This window comes from Phoenix dactylifera, unplaced genomic scaffold (genome assembly GCF_009389715.1).
Source record: "Phoenix dactylifera cultivar Barhee BC4 unplaced genomic scaffold, palm_55x_up_171113_PBpolish2nd_filt_p 000564F, whole genome shotgun sequence".
Taxonomy (NCBI): Eukaryota; Viridiplantae; Streptophyta; class Magnoliopsida; order Arecales; family Arecaceae; genus Phoenix; species Phoenix dactylifera.
The window spans coordinates 232628-253474 of NW_024067969.1; the positions used below are offsets into that span (position 1 = coordinate 232628).

Genomic DNA, 20847 nt, shown 5'->3' on the forward strand with positions numbered 1-20847 from the left:
CTTGATTTAATACATAGTGATATTTGCGAAATGAGCGGTTTTTTGACGAGAGAAGGAAAAATATACTTTATTACCTTTATAGATGATATGTCAAAATACTGCTATGTATATTTAATAAAAACTAAGGATGAAGCGTTAGAAAAATTTAAAATTTATAAATCAGAGGTTGAAAATCAAACCCAGAAAATAATAAAAAGACTCGGGTCAGATAGAGGAGGAGAATATAGTTCAACAGAATTTGGAAAATTCTGTGAGGAACATGGGATTATACATGAGACTACTGCCCCTTATTCTCCTCAGTCAAATGGAGTTGCTGAAAGAAAAAATAGAACTTTTCTTGACATAATTAACACAATGCTTACTAGTTCTGGTCTTTCCAACAATTTGTGCGGTGAAGCTCTAATTTCAGCATGTAAAATACTTAATCGTATACCATTTAAAGATAACCAGAAAACACCATATGAGTTATGGTGGGGTAGAAAATCTAGTCTAAAATATTTTAAAGTTTGGGGTTGCCTTGCGAAAGTTAAAATTAACTCTAGCAAGATGACTAAACTGTCTCCTAAGTCTTTGGATGCAGCTTTCATTGGATACGCGGAAAATAGTAACGCATACCGATTCTTAGTAGTACGATCAGATGTACCTAACATTACACCGAACACTATTAAAGAATCGAATGATACAGTATTTTTTGAGAATGTGTTTCCTACGAAAGAAAAGAGAAAGTTAGAAATAGGAGAATCCTTAAAATCACAAAATGATAACACTGTAATAGAACCCCAAGTTGAACTTAGAAGGAGCAAGAGACCTAGAATAGAGTAAAACCTAGGAGATGACTTCTACACATTCCTTATTGAAGATGAACCTTTGACATATGCTGAAGCAATGAAATCTAGTGATGCACCTCTATGGAGGAAGCCATTAAAAGTGAAATGGAATCAATCCTTTCACACAATACATGGGTGTTAACTGACTTACCTCCAGGGTCTAGACCACTAGGATGCAAATGGGTCTTTAAAAGGAAACAAAATCCTGATGGATCCATTGAAAATACAAAGCTAGATTAGTTGCTAAAGGTTTTAGTCAAAGAGAAGGAATGGACTATTTTGACACCTATTCTCCAGTCACTAGGATAACTACAATTTGAGTGCTTATAGCATTGGCAGCATTATATAAATTTGAAATCCATCAGATGGATGTGAAAACCGCCTTTCTCAATGGCGAGTTAGATGAAGAAATTTATATGAAGCAGCCAGAAAATTTTGTAGTTCCTGGTCAAGAGAATAAAGTGTGTAAGCTAGTCAAATCCTTATATGGATTAAAACAAGCTCCTAGACAGTGGCATGAAAAGTTTGACCAAGTGATTTTATCATATGGCTTTAATATTTGTGACTTCGACAAATGTGTATATTGGAAAATATTTGATAAGTCTATTATTATCCTATGTTTATACGTAGATGATATTTTAATTTTTGGTAGTGAACATGTCACAATTTTAGAAGTTAAGAAATACTTAAATAACAATTTTGAGATGAAAGATCTAGGGTCATCTAAAGTAATCCTAGGAATTAGAATTATAAGGACACAAAATGAGATTGTTCTGAGTCAATCTCATTATGTTGAAAAGGTGTTAAAGAAAATTGGGTACGAAAATTGCAAGCCAGTTAGCACCCCATATGATCCTAGCATAAAATTAAAGAAAAATGGTGGGGATAGTGTTTCCCAATTAAAGTATTCTAAATTAATTGGAAGTCTTATGTATTTATCTAACTGTACAAGACCTGATATCTCCTATGATGTAGGAAGACTGAGTAGATACATTAGTAACCCCGATAAAATACATTGGGATGCAATAGAAAGGCTTCTTAAATATTTGAAGGGTACTATTAACTACAGGATATACTATTCTGGTTTTTCCACTGTACTAGAAGGGTATACTGATGCTAACTGGATCTCTGATTCCGAAGACACTAAGGCCACTAGTGGATTTGTTTTTACACTAGATGGTGGTGCAGTCGCTTAGAAATCTTCCAAGCAGACCTTGATTACTAGATCCACCATGGAGGCTGAGATGGTAGCCTTAGAGTTAGCTAGTGGAGAAACAGATTGGCTTAGGGGTTTGTTATCAGATATTCCTATGATGGATAAGCCTATTCCTGCTATTTTAATTAACTATGATAATTAGGCGATTATAGCAAAAGTGAAAAGTAAAAATCACAATTCGAAGTCGTCTAGGCATATTGAGCTTCGATATAAAATTTTAAGGAAGCTCACCTCTACTGGAGTTATAACTTTAAGTTATATTAAATCAGTGGAGAACTTGGCAGATCATCTGACCAAGGGCTTGTCGAGAGGACAAGTTCAATATGCTTCGAGGGGGATGGGTTTAAGGCCTATTTTTGAGTCACCGTTAGCGGCAACCCAACCTATCTGATTGGAGATCCCAAGATGTAAGTTCAATGGGACAAAAAAGCTGACTGAGTGGCTGGTAGGAGTACCAAATTTAAAGTGAACTCAGCTCACTACCCATCTCTATGGAGCAGGTGCTCAACTGCACTAGACAGGAGGATGGCGTAATGCCTTAATGATATTAAGGCTATTATAGCAGGGTATAGAGTTGCAGTATACCCTTGGAGATATCACCGATGTGAGTGTGACTGTGGGGCCGCAGTCAAATAGAGAATTAGGGCTTGTTCTCTAAGAGACACTCACAGAACAAGATACCTGCGCACGGCCGTAATGCGCTACCTCGATGGAACTCACATGCAGGGTCAACTCTTAGTTGTTCGGTATTTTCAAAATCTATACATAAAGTTCAAGTTCAAGACTTTGTTCACTTCGGACCAGTATGGATGGCGAAATATCAACTAGATGAAGGTTCAAGTTTGGAAGACACCTTTCATCAAAAACTAAGTGTACTGAATGCTCGTACTTTAAATTTTTCAAATTGTTTGACATTTTCCAAATTATCTCAAAAAAAAAATCGAAATTTCAAAATGGTGGGGAATGTAAGAGGTTTTCAAATTTGATACGTTGCTCCTCATTTTGAATGGTCATGAAACCATCCCTTCAATTAAAGTAATATTTGAAGAGCTGTCCGTTGAAGAACTCAACGGACAACTCAATTAAGGTGGCCTTAAAGAGGGAGACGTTGGGATCCAACGTTCCTCTAGGGGAAGAGAGAGGACAGCCTCTCATTCTGGATTTTTGGCTTTTCCTGGCCATCCTTTAAAAAAAAACAGAGAGCTTCTCGGCTTCGGGACGGTTTGAAGGCAGAAAAAAAAAATCTTTTAAGTCCTCCTTTCTTTTCTTTCTCGATCTACTCTTGATCGCCCACCAAACTATTGGGTACGAAAATACAAAAAAAAGATCCTGCCGAGTTCAAGAAAATTTATAGTATTGTGCACGTCTACAAATTCAACAGTTTGTTGTATCTTGGGAAGGGATCGCCAAAATCCGGTGCACATAGGAGGCGAATCTCTTTCAAAGACAATGACTACACGCCTCGGACCGATCTACAGGTGTTACGGGGGAACTTAGCCACCATGCCCCACGTGACCGGCACGCGCGCCCAGGAAGACTACGGCTGCCCCTTGATCCAGCAATCCGACCTCGGGTCGGATATCTTCGGCTCCGCAGCCCGACCCCGAGTCGGCTGCCCCTTGATCCAGCAATCCGACCTCGGGTCGGATATCTTCGGCTCCGCAGCCCGACCCCGAGTCGGCTGCCCCTTGATCCAGCAATCCGACCCCGAGTCGGCAATCTCTCGACAACAACAGACTGTTCCTCTGAGGCACGCCGCGGCCCCCTGCTCCACTACTCCCTGCAACGGCCGTATCCGGCGCTGCCCCACGATCCCCTGTAACAGCCGTACAAAGCGGAGCTCCACTATGCCCTGCCATGGCTGTACCCAGCGCTGCCCCACGACGCCCTGTAACGGCCATGTCAGTGGCAGCCCCATCGTGCCACACGATGACGAATCCCCGGAAAAACCCCCCAGCCTGATATATATGAGGCTGGGGGGGAAGGGGGAGGGTAAGATATATCTTCCAGAGTATCATCTCACCTGCTACCTTCTCCTTCTCCTTCTCCTTCGATCTCCTCTGACTTGATCGTCGGAGGGCCCCCACTACCCCGGTGGTAGTGCGAGGCTTGCTTGCAGGTTTCACGGCGGAGGGCGGAGCGCAACCAAAGCAACTCAAAGGGAACCCCGTTCACACCGCTGTGCCAATCGTTCTCGGTTTGGACCACCAGCAACAACAGGTATTATCTATTTTATTCTGGATCTAAAGAAAACGACATCAAAGAGGTACGCATCGGAACCGGTTGTTTTAGTAATATTAAATTATTTGTGGATTATTTGAGTTCTTTGAGTTGCATGTTTCAAAACTTAACACAGTTCCCTGTTCGAAACAAGTTTCAGCTCCGGAGCCTCTTATCCACATCGGCTGGAAAAAGGCTTTAGATGGGAGGCTAACCTCAATCGCAGGATCGCGAAGATGTGCAATGAGATCCAAGCCCAGCAAAGATGAAAGGTCGAAGCAGAAGATGATCTGAAGATGATGAACAAGCCTCCTTTCACGAAAGAGATTATGAGGAGCTTTTGCCAGGAAGGTTCGAGATGCTTCAGTTACGATGGTACCATGGAACTAATGGACCATCTTTCAAAGACTTAATTTGAAAAGAATTAGAGAAGGCGATTATCAAAGTCCTACAATGCAATAACAGATTCTGTTCATAATTACTGTTTATTCGTGTGATTTCTAGAAAGAAAATCAATATATGCATATGGACAAATTGTGGCATGTAGTTTTCATTGTTTTCTAGTACAAGTTTCCCCACTTGCCTCTCCTCAATTAGAGGAAATTGGAACAACTAGATTTCTCCAACGTAGAAACATGCAGCAGTAATGTCTTTTCTATTGGTGCACTAGAAAAAACATAATTTCCACACTTTTGGAAACCACTTAGTCAACCAATTTTGATAAACCTAAATTATTTACTCAAAAATAATCACTTTTGTGTTTGAACTCAGAAGTCAGAACCATTGTTCGGTGTATAATCTGGCAGACTCAAAAATCAACGTTTTTATTCTTTTGATAACATTTGTGATAAATCTATTGCAGTCAAAGTTGCACAGTTAGTAAAATTTTGTTACATAGTTTTTGACTGCACACTAGAAATCCGTAAAATGGATATTCTAAAGTATGGATTGGTATACTTACATATGTGCCATAATTTAATGACCCACCCACTTATGGTTTCGAAACTAGTTTTCACAATGGCCACCTAGCAACATTTGATCCAATTAGTTGCACCATTTGTGAAGTAAATAAATAAAATAATTAGTTGAGTTATAACATATCTGTAAATAGATATTTGTTTAGACAGGCTAAGTTTGCACCAATTGTAAAATAGAAACTAGTTTTCAAGATGTCCAACCCTGCAACATACGGAGGGTTTTGAGACTCGGAAAATCCATTGTGTATTTTGAGTGTATTGCCGTTTTGCTGCAAACTTAAATTGCTTTCTTTCGGCAGGGTTGAGACTCGGACAATCCACTTCGAGGAATTATGACGATATCAAAATTTTCATCAACAACATTTCTTCTCCAATAGATACGACGTTGCTACGTGAATCGCTACTTAGATCTGTAGATTTGACCTTCGCTTTCATGTTTAAACTAGTTGAACTCAAGTTCGGAAATGTCAAATTCATTTCAAACTTAATCTGGCTTGGATTGAGCGGCAATCCAAATTAAATTCATAGAATAAAAACAGAAACAATAACCAGATACAACAAAAAAATAATTCTATATTTCCATATTGGATCCAACCTAAATCACCCTTAATTTCATTGTAGACTAATCGTCAATATCCCATTAAATTACAGAAATAATATAACTGGAGTCGACCTAGACCGAACCCCTACGGCGGTACAAAAAGTCAAGCTCGGCTTCCCATAAGGATTCTTCTAGAATCGGTATGGCAAAAGGTAAATATTTTAAATGATTTAAAGTAATGCTTAACTAGTCACAACCTACCAAACCAACACCCTCAACATAAGGTGGGTAGGCATTGGCAATATGTAGTGATATGCCTCAGAACCGATCACAACCGATATGGTAGGCCGACCAATTAGAGCTTACCACGAAGCCCCCATTCAACCAGCTAAAGCTTGCCAGGTAGCTAATCTAGAGGCGCACGAAGAATCTTTTGAGTTTCATAGTCTATCCATATCTAGCGATACCTTCGCCATGATCGTGAATGGTTTCATTAACTGTACAGGCGAGAAGTGCAAAATGTGATGCGTGAGAAAAACATCCGCATGTAACTTTCTGGATATGCGATCGGTCACCAAAGACAGCCGATCTACACGCTCGAATCTCTTGGCGAAGGGCACCGACCCTCGTCTATACAAACCAATCTAAAGGGACCTTTCATGTAAGTACTCTCAAGCTCTTTTATGTCCTTGTGCCATCGCTCTACTGCTCTAAAAACACCTTCATTATTTTCTAAGAATCTATCTAACTTAGGCCTCGAAGGATCCCCCGCTAAATACTCTCTAGCAAAAGAACTTTTTTGTCTTCATTGTTTCAGATCGAATTCAATATCGAAGCGAAGGTCCGAGCACGTTCTCCTTGTTCCAACTCTATCGTGGGAGCAACTGACATTGGAGCATCACCACCTGAGAATATTGGCCACCACCTTGCCACCTTGGAAGCACATCGCGACCTTTTGCAGACCTCAATGGTTTGACTAATCGATTGTCGAACCTTCTAGCGACTCAGCTAGCTCGGCACCCTAATCAAATCGATTTCTAGCAATAACAAATTGGCACTAGAGGAAGAATCGTGATCCCACTACTAGAGGTTCCACCAGAAAACAAACGACCTACAACTTTGAAATCTTGAAGAGCATAGCCGCACCCTCGAATGCCCTGCCAAATATGCATGTAGAATCTGATGGCTCTATAATGGAGGTTTCACCAGAAGACAGATGACTTACATCTTTGAAATCTTGAAGAGCATAAATAGCACCCTCGAATGCCCAGTCGAGCATGCTTGTAGAATCTGATGGTTCTTACGGAGCCGTCGAAGGGATCCACCTTTGTCAAAGCCATAGGAGGCGCTAGCGGTCACTGTCGAGCAGATTTAGTTGCTCGTACAATGGGTTCATTAGCTGCATATAATCATCCAAAAAGTGTAGCAGATGACTGCCAATCAACACTAATGGCAACAACAACTTGCGATTTGAGTGACTATGGAGTCCCAGTGAAGCTGAGCCACTACTCCCCTCCTCGGAGTCCAGGACGGGCCAAGCAGCGTCGTCACTCCTATCCTCGGAGCCCGATAAAGGCCACTCATAGTCACCACTCTTGTCCCCGAAGCCCTAGATGATATTGAATGTGTAGATCCTCGAGCTCACCATCTTGGAAGGAATCAATGTCTAGCCACTCCTCACCACGTCGATCTAAGATAGCTTTTTGAAGGGAGGCCGACCCCAACTACAAACTTGAGGACATGGACCACCACCTTGAGAACTTGGGGCGCCTCCAAGCCAAGCTTGGAAATAAGGTCGTGTTCACCAATGAGTCCTGGTTCTTGGCAAAGATCATGAAGGTATCTATTCCTCCTCGCTTCAAGACGTACGAGAGGACTATCAATCGCTTGGATGACTTAGATATGTTCAAAGCTCTCATGATACCCTTGAGGGCCACCAACTTGGTAATGTGTAATGCCTTCCCGGCCCTACTTCAGATGGTAGCTCGGTTATGGAATACCAAGCTTTAGCTGAACTTCGTCCATTCATTCAAGCTGTTTAGCGGATGTTCACAGCTCATTTCATGAGTAGTCGAAGGCAGGCGAAGGGGTCTGACACCCTTTCAGCCGTCAAATAGAGAGAGGATAAATCCCTATGGGTCTTCGTCAGCCTTCTCAATGTGGCCTTGTTAGAGATTCGCAACCTAAACCATTTGGTCACCACGTCCGTAATGAGGAGCAGAATGAAGATGTATTGGTTCCTTTTTCTTCTAAAGAAGAGGTTTTTGAGAGATTACGCTGAGCTCTTGGCTTGAGCCGACAAGTACATCAACATGGAGGAAATTGTGGTGGCTTGGTAGGGTTCGGTTGAGGGCATACTTGGAAAGAAGAAGAAGAATAAGCAGGTTTGGGAGGGCCTAGAAGAGTCCAGTAAGAAGCCATGGAGAGATGAGGAGAGTTTCCGCCAATCAAAGAATCCTCATCGGAGGTTCGAAAGGTACATGCCTCTCAATGGCTCCCGTAAACATATTCTCGTCGAAATCCAAAACTAGCGCTATCTAAAATGGTACGACATAACGAGACTAGCCGCTTGCAAGGGCATGACCAAATTTTGCAAGTACTACCTGAATTACAGGCACGACAACAAGCCAATGACATACTATTTTAATAATGATAGCTCATTACAACTAGCGAGTACATCAACATGATCGTCCGAAGATGGTGGATCGGGGGTCCATTAGTGGGGCCTGAACCCACCCCCCACCCCACCCACCCAAAATAAATTTTGGTTTATGCTTGTCACAAGCATTTAACTTTTCATGCCATAATTTGTTGATCTAATTAAATGCATGGTCTGAATTGTACGAGAAGGAAATGGTGCAGCCTGATAAACATTGTTAACCTTGATAATTTACTTAAACTTTAAAATAAAATAACTTGTTAAAATAAAATTAGTATTATTTATTATAGATATAGCTAGTCTTTTTTCTATGTAAATTATGTGAAGCCCAAGTGAATGGTCGTGTTTACTTTGAGATTTGTGCGCTAGATGATCCATGGTTGGATTTGTGTGAAGGCCTTGTATCTTAACTTAAAGAGGATTCCTACTAATAGAGTATGTTAGTTCCTTAACTTAAAGAAAAAAAATACAAAAAAGAAAAGAAAATTGCACGGACTAAGAGATATCATCTGCGAAGAAAGACCATCCCCATCTCCTTTCTTCCTCGTCAAATTCCATCCTCTTCCTCATCAAGTCCTCTCTTCCATCCGTGAAGTCTTCATTCTCCTCTTTAATCCATTTCTCCCTTCTTTCTAAAAACTATGTATCGATTTACCTAAAGATGTGTATTGAAATGCTAGATGACTATTTTACTAGTTATGTATTACCTGATCGTGTAGTGTATTGATGAATATTACATTCTGTAAGCTATATATCGATTTACCTAAAGATATATATTGAGTTGCTACTGGAAGTATCAAAAAAGCCTACAATATGTAATAGAAAACCGACGAATATGTATTACTTGACCATATAGTATGTATTTGTGAGCGTAATATTCTGGAAACCGTATATCAATTTACTTGAAGGTGTATATCAGGATATTGGATAACTATATTGCTAGGTGTGAATCAACCAGCTACATATTATGTACTGATAATACTATATTTTGAAAACTATGTACCGATTTATTTAGGTTGCTACTAGGTGTGTAGCAAAAAAGCTTATAATATATATCAGAGACGAGCGTGTATCACTTGATTAAAAAAAAAGAAAATATAAAGATCTTTCTTTGCATATGGTTTCTATTGGCATATAATTTTTTTATTTTTAAAGTTATAAAATTGATGGATTAGGTTAGTAGGAAAAGTTTTATTTTTATTTGATTTCTGAATTTTAGAGCACAAGAAAAAATGTAGTTTAAAAAAATTTTGGCCTTCTATGGTGCTTGTTCCGCACGATTTTTGTTCACATGCCAGTATATTTATGATTCTATCGAGATCTTGATGACAGCTATACGGTGTGAATATTTTATAGTAATCGTATTCACATTTTTCTCGACAATACTGGCGTTATCTCCATCATTATTATTTTGTCCCACAAAGTTGAGGTCACATGGTCATACTCCGTGGTAGGTGGGAGGCGTCAGAGATTACCATAAACTCTATATAAAGGGTAGGTTGGACGTAAGCAGAGCAGAGAGAAATTTTTAGCGACCTATTCTTTGTGGCTTGGGAGTTGGGACCAACTGAACAAGGCGTTTTCGACATGGGGATGGCTGTGGGAATGGCGGACGTGGGCATGGTGGAGGTAGTGGAGTCCGGTTTCGTGGTTCCCAGCGAGGGGACCCCAAAGAAGGCGATCTGGCTGTCCAATCTAGATGTATGGTATCGTAGGTATTACACCGCCACTGTCTATGTCTACAGGCCCAATGGAGACCCGAACTTCTTCTCCGTGGAGGCCATGAAGGCGGCCCTGGGCAAGGCGCTGGTGCCCTTCTACCCCATGGCCGGGAGGCTCGGGGTGGACCGTGACGGCCGGCTTGAGATACAGTGTACCGGGGAGGGCGTCCTCTTTGTGGTGGCCCGATCCAAGTTCACTCTCCGTGACTTCAAGGATTCTACACCATCAGTGGACGTGAGGCCGCTATTGGTGCCTCCGGTGGAGTCCGCTGAGCCTCCTTGCATCTTGCTCATGCTTCAAGTAAGCCTCCGAATCTTCTCTCACTCGTTTTCTTTGTTGTTATGTTATGATGTTGTCGTCGATCTGAAACCAAATCGAAATCGTTGCAGGTAACATTTCTCAAGTGCGGCGGTGTGTGCTTGGGCGTCAACATGCACCACTCAGTAGCCGACGGCCCCGGCTCGATCCACTTCATCAACACATTTTCTGACATCGCCCGAGGTGTTGGCCTGACGGCTCCTCCCTTCCTCAACCGCACCCTCCTCCGGCCGCGGTCCCCTCCCACCGTCCTCTTCGACCACGCCGAGTACCTTGGACAGCCATCAGGCGATCCCTTAAATGCGGTCATCCCCCTCGCCAAACCTGTGCTCCTCAAAGTATCCAGAGATCAGCTCGATTACCTCAAGAGCGGAAACAGATCAGGCCTCTCCACCTTCAGAGCGCTCTCGGCGCACGTGTGGCGGTGCGCGTGCAAGGCCCGTGAGCTTCATAGCGTTCGAGTGACGCGGCTGAACATAAGCGTCGATGCTCGCTCCCGCCTGGAGCCGCCGCTCCCGCCGACCTACTTCGGCAACGCTGCCTTTAGGACGTCGGTGGTCGCGACGGCGGGGGAGGTCCTATCTGATCCTCTGGAGCATCTGGCCGAAAAGATCCATGGCGCTACCGTTCGATCAAATGACGAGCTTTTTAGGTCGCTCATAGACGTTTTGGAGGAGGTGAACATGAGTCGTATGCATGTATCGGCGTGGGCGCTGCCTGGCACCGACCTATATGTCGTCTCCTGGCTGAGGATGCCGATCTACGAGGCCGACTTCGGCTGGGGGAAGCCGGCGTTCATGGGCATGACAGCACCGCGCATGCCATGTGGAATGGTGCACATCATGCGCAGCCCTGGAGACGACGGCGGGATTTCCCTTGTGGTGACATTGGAGACGGAGAACATGCCAAGGTTCAAGAAGTTGTTCTATGAGGGGTTGGAGGGGGTGGAATCAGCTTAGCCATGCTTTCATTCTGGTTGCTTTATTTCTTACGGTCTCCTTATTTCCTTATTTGCCTCTGGGAATATGGAGCTCAGCAGAGTTTCGCTTGAAATTGTTTGGATCGCCCAGGATCCTGTCGTGTTATGTAAGCCTAGCCTCTAAATTGCTGGGGAATGAATCGAAGTTTTAGTGTGCTGTATTTGTCAATAATATGAGTTGTTGTATGCTTATCATTCCGCTCATGAAGTCCTCCCTCGGCCAATGCTGTCGGTTACAATTTTATTGATTATTTTACCAGTAAACTTTATTAACTAATAATTAATTACTATATAAACCATCAACATATAATGTATTATATAACACCAACTCCGGAGGGATATGATAAACGATAATGCTTGGTGGCTCCTCTTATGTGTACGGGAGATTCTTCAGGTTGTATCTTTCACGCAAAAGACCTTCCTTCGTGGAAATCTACCGTTGGATCATCCACTGTTTGCCTTTAGATCTGTGCAATGGATGAATGATGAAGTTCGGAGTGTATTCAGATGGGGGCTGTGGGTGATCCAACGGTGGATTCGTGCGAAGGAACAGGATCTCTTCTTGTGTTCTGGAATGATAAGTACTCTTGCCATTGTAGCATGACGAGGGTGGTTCGCCCCACGTGAACGACAAGTTCCAATTATTTGTTAAAAAATCGCTTCTAATCCTCGCCGTCCATTCCGGGGTTCTCCGCACGACAATGGAAAAGCCTGCACTTCCTGTACCCGAGATTGCATCCAGTTCGCCCTCGTGAACTGAGACGTCGCATCCGGGCCTCCGATACTGACAAGTGACCGTCGCCAGGGACCACGTGGTCGTGCACATACATATACATGATCAACAGCCGAGCATCAGGTGAACCAACAAAAATAGTATGGAACGGACATCCAAAAAAAACAAAGGCAGACTTCTTATTTTATCACATTTTTTTAATATTTATTTTAAAGTAAAAATTTAAAAGCCAAAAACTGTCTTTATTAATAGAGTCGTGAGCCTTATGATCATTAAAAAAACACAACATTTTCTTCCTTTCCCATTTTCAAAATATATTTTTTTACTGATACGTGCATACTATATAATAAAGCGATACACACTGAGTAAATTACTTATTTACCAAGTTAATATAAATCTTTAGGTAAATCAATACATAGTTTCTGAAACATATTATTTAGTAGTACATAATATACAAACAAATAATACATACTTATTAAATTAGTCAGCTAGTAATCCAATATAATTTCTGAAATATTATATTCACCAATATACACTATATTGTCTAGTGGTATATATTAAACGACTTTATGATACATATTGCAAACCTCTTTGATACACACCCAGTAGTGATCCAAACATACCTCCAGATAAATCGATATAATAGTTTCCAAAGCATGCTTTCTATTAGTACACACTATATAGTTAGCTGATATACATTAAGCAAATTAGTTATCTAATAAACTAATAAATAACTTTAAATAAATCAATACATAGTTTTCAGAACATAATGTTCATTAGTGCCAGTACAGAGCACATAGTTTCATAGTTTGTTTGATTTGCTAAGTATACTATATCCGGCCATGTCGTGTATGTCGGTAAACATAATATTTTATAAACTATGTATCGATTTATCAAGAGATATGTATTGACTTATTAAATAATTAATTTATTTGATATATATCACCTACCATATAATATATATTAATATTTTTTAAAAAAAGTATTTTTTTTATCACGAGACTTGTAACTCCATTAATATAGAAAGCCTTAACTTTTTAGGTTTCATCCTTGAAATGGATACTAGGGCTCGTTTGGTTCACGGTAAGCATTTTTTCTCTTAGGAATATGATTCTTGGGAAACAGATTCCTAGAAAGAGGATGCCTAGAAAAGTATTTTTGGCATGTTTTGTTGACTATGGAAAAATGACAAATTTCCAAAATGCTTATATTTGGTTGACCATTCACTTTCTTGAAAAAGTTATGTATAATTTCTATTATACCCTTAATAAAAATTAGATCTTTAATGCATTTTTAATGCTTCTTTAATGCTAAAGGGCCTTTTTGGAAAAAAATAAAAATGGATTGATTCTCGCTAGGGGTGGCAATCGGGTCGGGTCGAGTCGAGTCATAAATGGGTCGGGTCACATGCAGGTCGGGTCAGAAAATCATAAACCTGAACCCAACCTGTTTATTAAACAGGTCAGAAATTACAATTTGAACCTGACCTGTTTATTAAACAGGTAACCCGACCCGACCCGTTTAACCTGTTCAATAAACAGGTAACCTGTTTATCTAATCCGACCTGACCTGTTTAACTTGTTTGCCCAACCTGACCCGTTTAACCTGTTTAGATCTGTTTAACCTGCCCAGCCCAACCTGTTTAACCTGCCCAATCCGACCTATTTAGATCTGTTTAGATCCGTTTAACCTGTTTAAACCTGTTTAACCTATTTAACCCGTTTAACCTGTTTAGACCTGTTTAACCTGTCCAACAGTTAAACGGGTTAAACGGTTTAAACGGGTCAGACATCTAAAACCCGTATCCGACCCAATTAATAAACATGTTAAATGGGTCGATCTGTTTACGACCCGAACCTGTTTAGGCCAAATCCAAATCTGTTTATGACGGGTCGAACACGGGTCGGGTTGGCGGGTCGGGTCATATTTTGCAATCCTTAATTCTCGCCTCATGGAAAAGTAACTTTTTCATATTTCTCATGGAAAAGATTTTTTCATTAAATGTGGGAATCATATTTCCATGGAAATATAATTTTTTCATCTCTCTCTTTTGAAAATTCCAACCAAACAACAGGTATCTTATTACTTTTTCGTTGACCATATTTTTTCTTTTTTTTTCTCCGCGAACCAAACGAGCTCCTAAAGAAAAGATTGGCAAAATAAAAGCTTATTCTATATTTCGTCCTCTATTACCCGCCCTATCTAAGCTTTGGACAACGTCCAGTTCGTTCTGAATCCAAAACGCAATTCCATCTTTAATCATGTCCTCCTTTCATCAGCAAGCAGCGAGCATTTTATACAGCGTAGGGCACATGGGTTGGCCAATTGCATTAAAGATTCCTACAGCGAGGGCGACAGAGACTGAAGCTTCCCGAAGGACGCAATTATGCCTGCTAGTCTGTGTTTGGTAGGTCCAGGGGCTATACCTGATTTGACGTGCCATCGTTCCTCGGCCGATAAGTCTAGTTCCAAAGGCATGTCAGGTCATGAAGACCACTTTCCCGTATAAATTTGATACATGACTCCACGCCATGTGTATTCCCGACCACTTTTTAAATTTTTTTTCATTACCATCCCTTTTATGTACGAGATAATTGATGATTAAATGAGATAATTCCAACCTCCTTCTTATTCTTTTTCTTACTTCTTCTCCCCTCTTCTTTCTGTATCTTTATAATATCTTCTTTCTTTTTCCTTCCTTCTTTTTCCTCTTTCTCTCTATTTCTTCTGATGATGATGGTGCCAGCTTAGATTGGGCATGTTACCAAATTGGAAAGGATCTCTATGTATAATACTAAAAACAAGGGAGCGAAGATTGTCTTCTTGTATTACCATTTGCCAGGGCTTCATCAAACTTGATGCACGTGCTTCTTAAATGGCTAGGCAAGAAATTATTTGGAGAAATGCCGTGTCATTTCCGTAATGATGCAAAGCCACAACCCACAAGCTTGAAATTGAACTTCTCCAAAGTAGTAATTTATATCTATACAGTGAGCTACTCTCAAGCAATTAGAGCAACCGTGACTATGATGCTGCAGCTCAATGCCTCTACGAACCACCATAACAGCGGTTAAAATTTTGATTCCTTATTAAAAAATATTATAGATCATACGTAAAATCGATCCCAAGTGACTATACTGAATCAATAAAATATATAACAACCCAGGATCTCATCCAAAATGGTTAGCCAGAAAGTATTATTTGAGTTCTTTGATCCTACATAAGTATCTATTTAACCTCTGACGTCCTCGTTAGGTTAAGAGTTCAAATTCATTTAAATCTAATCATACGCACCACGGTTAGTCCGTGGTCAGCTCCAATGAATTTGTGTTGCAGTGTCTCTTAATTCGCATAAGTTATGGGCTAGATCCGTTCTAATATCATTTGTAATAATTCCGAATTTCATCTAAAATAATTAGCCAAAAAATATTATTTAAATTTTTTAATTTATATAAATATTTTTTATTTAATAAATAATGGATTTGGGACTAAATACTGTGCTTACAAAATGAGCGGCAAATGAACGAGTGATTGTTCCTGCCATGTATTTGGTTCGGCCGCAAGGTTGCTTTTAAAAAGATACATGGGCTGCACATGGAGATATTTATATCTAGAAGATTGTCGAGATGCCCGCAATCCCGCGGTGGCCAGCACTACTCCCGCACATTATCAAGCCCCGTGCCCCCGTGGTCCGTGCACGGCCGCACATGGCTTGGTTTGGCTGAATGTCATTATTTAAAGCGCCCACTTCACCATCTCTCTCATCAAACAGTGCAGCCGCGGTTTCGGCCTGGGTTCTTGGAAGGCTTCCAAACTTACTTTTAATTTCTATATCAAGAAAAGATGTTCCTTTTTAATTCATTTGAATGATATTTTGTCGGAAAAAATTATGACGTGCAGCTAATGCAGGTGCCCACAAATTTCCTCTTGAAGAAATAATATCCTCCACCATATGCACCATTCTAGTCCACCGTAGGTACCGAGAGAATACTCGACTTGGCATCCATCTCGAGCCGACCTAAATGTTCTCACTCTGACTATTAGTTTTTCGATCTTGCACAGAAGGATGTTTCCTTCATCATGCTAGGAGTAAAGATTGCTGCAATAATGTCTAATAGTTCTGTCAAATCTTTCCATGGTTACAATATATCTAAGACGGTTACAGCATGACAGTTAAGATACAATTCACAAAAGATTTAGATTTTTTTGACTATAAATAAATTATGAGCTCCTCTGAGAAATGTAATCAATCTCTAACCGCTAAACCATAATTAGTAAAATACTTTATTTCTTTTGATTCCTCCTGCGTTCCATAAAAAAATCTCTCATCGACTTAAGCAATGGAGCGCTCGACCGAAGCCAATCTAGCAAGCACTTTAACCTCTTTGTAGACTTGCAGATCTATGGAGGTAGCTCACATCATCGATTCGAGGATCGGCAGCAATAGATTTGCACCGCCTATAGGAACGACGAAAGAAAAGTCATGAAGCTCTGAAGAAACAACTATTAATGAGCCACTCAATCGGATGCTATAATAGCTCCTTGCATAGCTTCGAGAGATCTCAACCTCCTCAGTCAACCACAGGAGCTTTCAATGTTGAGCAATTCAACTTGATTATCTTGTCGGTGCGGACTCTAATAGCGATGGTGCCGAGCGGACAACAGTAGACTGGTAAGCTTCCTACTAGCCACTAGGTTGGTCTAGCACAAGGAAAAAATCACCGTCACTCTAAAAACCTAGAGAAGGGCTGGAGGTGTGGTCACTCCAATCCTCTCTCTGGAACAAGTTCCAGCTTCGACATCCGATATCCACGTCGGCTAGAAAAAAGTATCAAGATGGAAGGCGTACTTCGACTACAAGATCGAGAAAATGTGCAATTCGACCTATTCATCATGCCAGTACAGACTCTAGCATCAGCAATGCAAAACTGACAACAATAGGCTGGTAATCTCCCTACTAGCCACCAGGAGGGTCTGGCATAAGAAAGCAACCATCGTCGCCCAAAAGCCTCGAGAGAGGTTGAAGGTGTTTTCACTCCAATTCTCTCTCCAAAATAAGTTTTAGCTTCGTCGTCTCTTATCCACATTAATTGGAAAAAGTTTTCAGATGGAGAGCTTACCTCGACCGCATGATCGAGGAGATGTGCAATAAGATCCAGGACCTATAAAGATAAAAGTTGAAGCAGATCGGGAGATGATGAACAAATCTCTTTTCATAAGAGAGATCATGGAGGAGCATTTACCAAGAAGATTTTATATAAGCTAGTTTGAACATTACAATGGTACTGATGGACCATCTTGAGGCTTTCAAAAGAATAAGAAAAGGTATTTAGCGAAGTCCTACAATGTGATAACAAATTTTGTGCATGATTACTGTTTGTTCATGTGATTTCTAGAAAGAAAATCAACATATGCATGTTGAAGCAATCCAGAATGGAAAGCCAAATATATATGTACTATATTCTCTATATATTAAAGTATCCTACATTCATTAAAAGAAATGCAGCATACAAGGGAAATTACTTGGAAACCATATCATGATCAAATTGTTGCATGTATTTTTTATTATTTTCTACCAGGAGTTTCCCCACTTGCCTTTCCAAAATTAGAGGAAACCGGAACAAATAGATTTCTCCAACGTAGAAATATGAAGCAGTAATTTCTTTTCTTATGGTGCGCTAGATGGAACACAATTTCATCACTTTTGGGAAACATTAAATCAACCGATTTTTTTGGTCCGATACAAAACCTAAAATATTTACTCAAACAATCCCCTTTTGATTTATATCTCGAAGATTGTCGAGGTGCATGCACTCCTATGCTAGCCAGTACGGTAACCGCACAGCATGGAGCTTCCTGGGGTTCGTGTACGGTTGCACAGGGCTTGGTTTGGCTGAATGTCCTTAATTAAATCCCCCGCCTCACCACCTTTGCCATCAAACAGTCCAGCCGCAGTTTCGGTCTGGATTCTAGGAAGCCTTCCCAAATTACTTATTATTTCTCTATCAACAAAAGATACTCATTTTTCTTTCAATCTTTTTGGGATGTATTTAACTGATACTTTGTAAGAAAAGTTATTATGTGCAGCTAATGCAAGTTCTATAAAATTCCTCTCCGAAAAATCATATCCTACACCACAAGTACCATTTTAGTAGGGCACCAGAGGAACAAATCAAGACAATACTCAACTCGGTACCTATTCAAAGCCAACCTAAATCTTCTCAACAGTTCCCCTACCCTACATGGAAGGACGTCCCCTCCATTTTGTTGAGACTGAAGATTGCTATAATAATGCCCAATCTTTAGGCAATTACAGTGCAATCGTTGACAATTATAGTTCAACACCGAGCCGTTAAGATACGATTCACAGAAAATTCGAAATTCTACGGCTAAAAATAAGTCATGGGCTCCTACAAGATATGTAATTAATCCCTAACCGCTAAATCATAATTAGTATGACACACTACCTCTCTGATTCCTTCTTCATTCTGATCAAAAAATTTTATTTCTGACTTAAACATCGGAGTGCCTGACCAAAGCCAATCCGCAAGCCCTCTAACCCCTTTGTCGTCTTGCAGATCCATGGAGGCAGCCTGCATAATCGACCCAAGGATCGACAGCAACAGGTTAGCACTGCCTACAGGGAAGAAGTAAGAAAAGTTATGAAGCTTAGAAGTAATAACTATTAGGGATCCATTCAATCGGAGTCTAATAGCTCCCTGCATAGCTTTCAGAGATTTCAACCCCCTCAACCAACCATGGGAGCTACAACCTGTTCATCTTCGCGGTATAAGCTCTAACAGTAGTAATGTAAAACCGACAACACTAGGTTGGCAACCTCCCTACTAGCTATCAGGATGGTATGGCACAAGGAAACAACCACTATCACCCTACGAGCCCAAAGAGGGGCTGGAGGTGTGGCTACTCCAGTTCCCTCTCCGAAACAAGTTCCAGCTTCAGCATCTCTTATCTCGATCACAAAATTAAGCAGATCTGCAATGAGATCGATGCTCCGCAAGCATGGAAGGTCGAAGCAGAAGATGACTTGGAGATGATGAACAAGCCTCCTTTCACAGGAGAGATCAGGGAGGAGCATTTACCAAGAAGGTTTGAGATGCCTCAGTTCAAATATTATAATGGTACCACATAACCAATGGACCATCTTTTAGAGGCTTTCAAAAGAAGTAGGGAAGATAATTATCAAAGTCTTACAATGTGATAACAGATTTTGCACGTGATTATTGTTTACTCGTGATTTCTAGAGAGAAAATCAATATATGCATGTGGAAGCAATCCGAAACAAAATATATGTGTTTGAAGATATTCCAAATACATTAAAGTATTGTACATTCATTAATAAGAATTACGCATCCAAAAGAAATCACTTGGAAACCATACTATGAACAAATTATGCACTAGGCTTAGTCAACCAATTTTCGGGGTCCAAACCTAAAATATTTACTCAAAAACAATCGCTTTTGTGTTTCATCTCAGAACCATTGTTCGGTGTATAATCTGGCAGGGAATGGTGCCGCTAGCAGACTCCAACATCATCGATTTTATTCTTTTGATAACATTTATGATAAATCTGTTGCAGTGAAAGTTGCACAGTTAGTAAAATTTTGTTTCATAGTTTTTGACTGCACGCAAGAAATCAGTGAAATAGATATTCCGAAGTATAGATAGGGATACTTACGAATCTGCCATAATTTAATGACCAACAGACGTCATTTTTTGAAACTAGTTTTCACAATGGTCACCCCTGCAACATTTCGTCGAATTAGTTGCACCATTTGTGAAGTAAATAAATAAAATCAAGTAGTTGAGCTATTATATATATAAATAGATATTTTTTTGATGGGCTAAGTTTGCACCATTTGTGAAATGAGAACTAGTTTTCAAGGTGGCCACCCCTGCAACATACAGAATGTTTTGAGACTCGATCCACTGTATATTTTGAGTCCATTGCCGTTTGCTGCAAAGTAAAAATATCTTTCTTTTTGCAGGGTTTTGAGACTCGGACAATCCACTTCGAGCAAACTTAAACTGTTTTCCTTTTTTCTGAGACAAGAAGGTGACGATGATATCATAATTTTCATGAATAATATTTCTTCTCCAATAGATACGATGTTGTTACATGAATCTGTAGATTTTACCATCGCTTTGTAAACTTCCATGTTTAAACTAGTGAATAAGGGAATGTCAGACTGATTTCAAACTTGATTTGGCTTGGATGGAATGACAATGCAAATTAAATTCACAGAATAAAAACAGAAACACTAACCTGATACAGCCATAAAATAATTATATATTTCCAAGTTGAGACGCAACCTAATTCACCCCATATCACGTTGTATACTTAACACCAACATCCGATCAAATTACATAAACTATATAACCAAGGTCGTCCTAGACCTAATGCCTACAGTGGTACAAGAGTCAAGCTTGGGTTTCAATGGTTAGTTTTGTTCTGGAATCGGTTTGGCTAAAGTTAAAGATATCTTCCTAATGATTTAAAGCAATGCTAAACGAGTCACAACCTACCAAACCTGCAACCCCAGCCAAGAGTGGGTTGGCACTGGCATGCGTGGCATGACATCCTAGGTTTCTTTAAATCCTAAAATATCTTCTGACATGACATTATCCTAAGATATT

The 20847-nt window shown here is 40.3% G+C and overlaps 1 protein-coding gene and 1 long non-coding RNA gene across 2 annotated transcripts; both read left to right on the forward strand.

Moving 5' to 3' along the window:
• The first annotated feature begins 3255 nt into the window (after positions 1–3255).
• Positions 3256–4809, forward strand: LOC120106556. The gene is made up of 2 exons (XR_005508686.1): positions 3256–3521; positions 4264–4809. It is a non-coding gene; the product is annotated as an uncharacterized LOC120106556 (long non-coding RNA).
• Positions 4810–9952: 5143 nt separating this feature from the next.
• Positions 9953–11663, forward strand: LOC120106555 (putrescine hydroxycinnamoyltransferase 1-like). The gene is made up of 2 exons (XM_039119521.1): positions 9953–10462; positions 10552–11663. Exons 1-2 carry the CDS (start codon positions 10028–10030, stop codon positions 11437–11439), a joined length of 1323 nt encoding a protein of 440 aa, XP_038975449.1. The 5' UTR covers positions 9953–10027; the 3' UTR covers positions 11440–11663.
• The last annotated feature ends 9184 nt before the right edge of the window (positions 11664–20847 follow it).

Coding starts and splice junctions, on each gene's coding strand:
- LOC120106555 (XM_039119521.1), top strand. CDS start 10,028: ATGGGGATGGCTGTGGGAATGGCGGACGTGGGCATGGTGGAGGTAGTG. Junction 10,463..10,551: donor GCATCTTGCTCATGCTTCAA/GTAAGCCTCCGA, acceptor AAATCGTTGCAG/GTAACATTTCTCAAGTGCGG.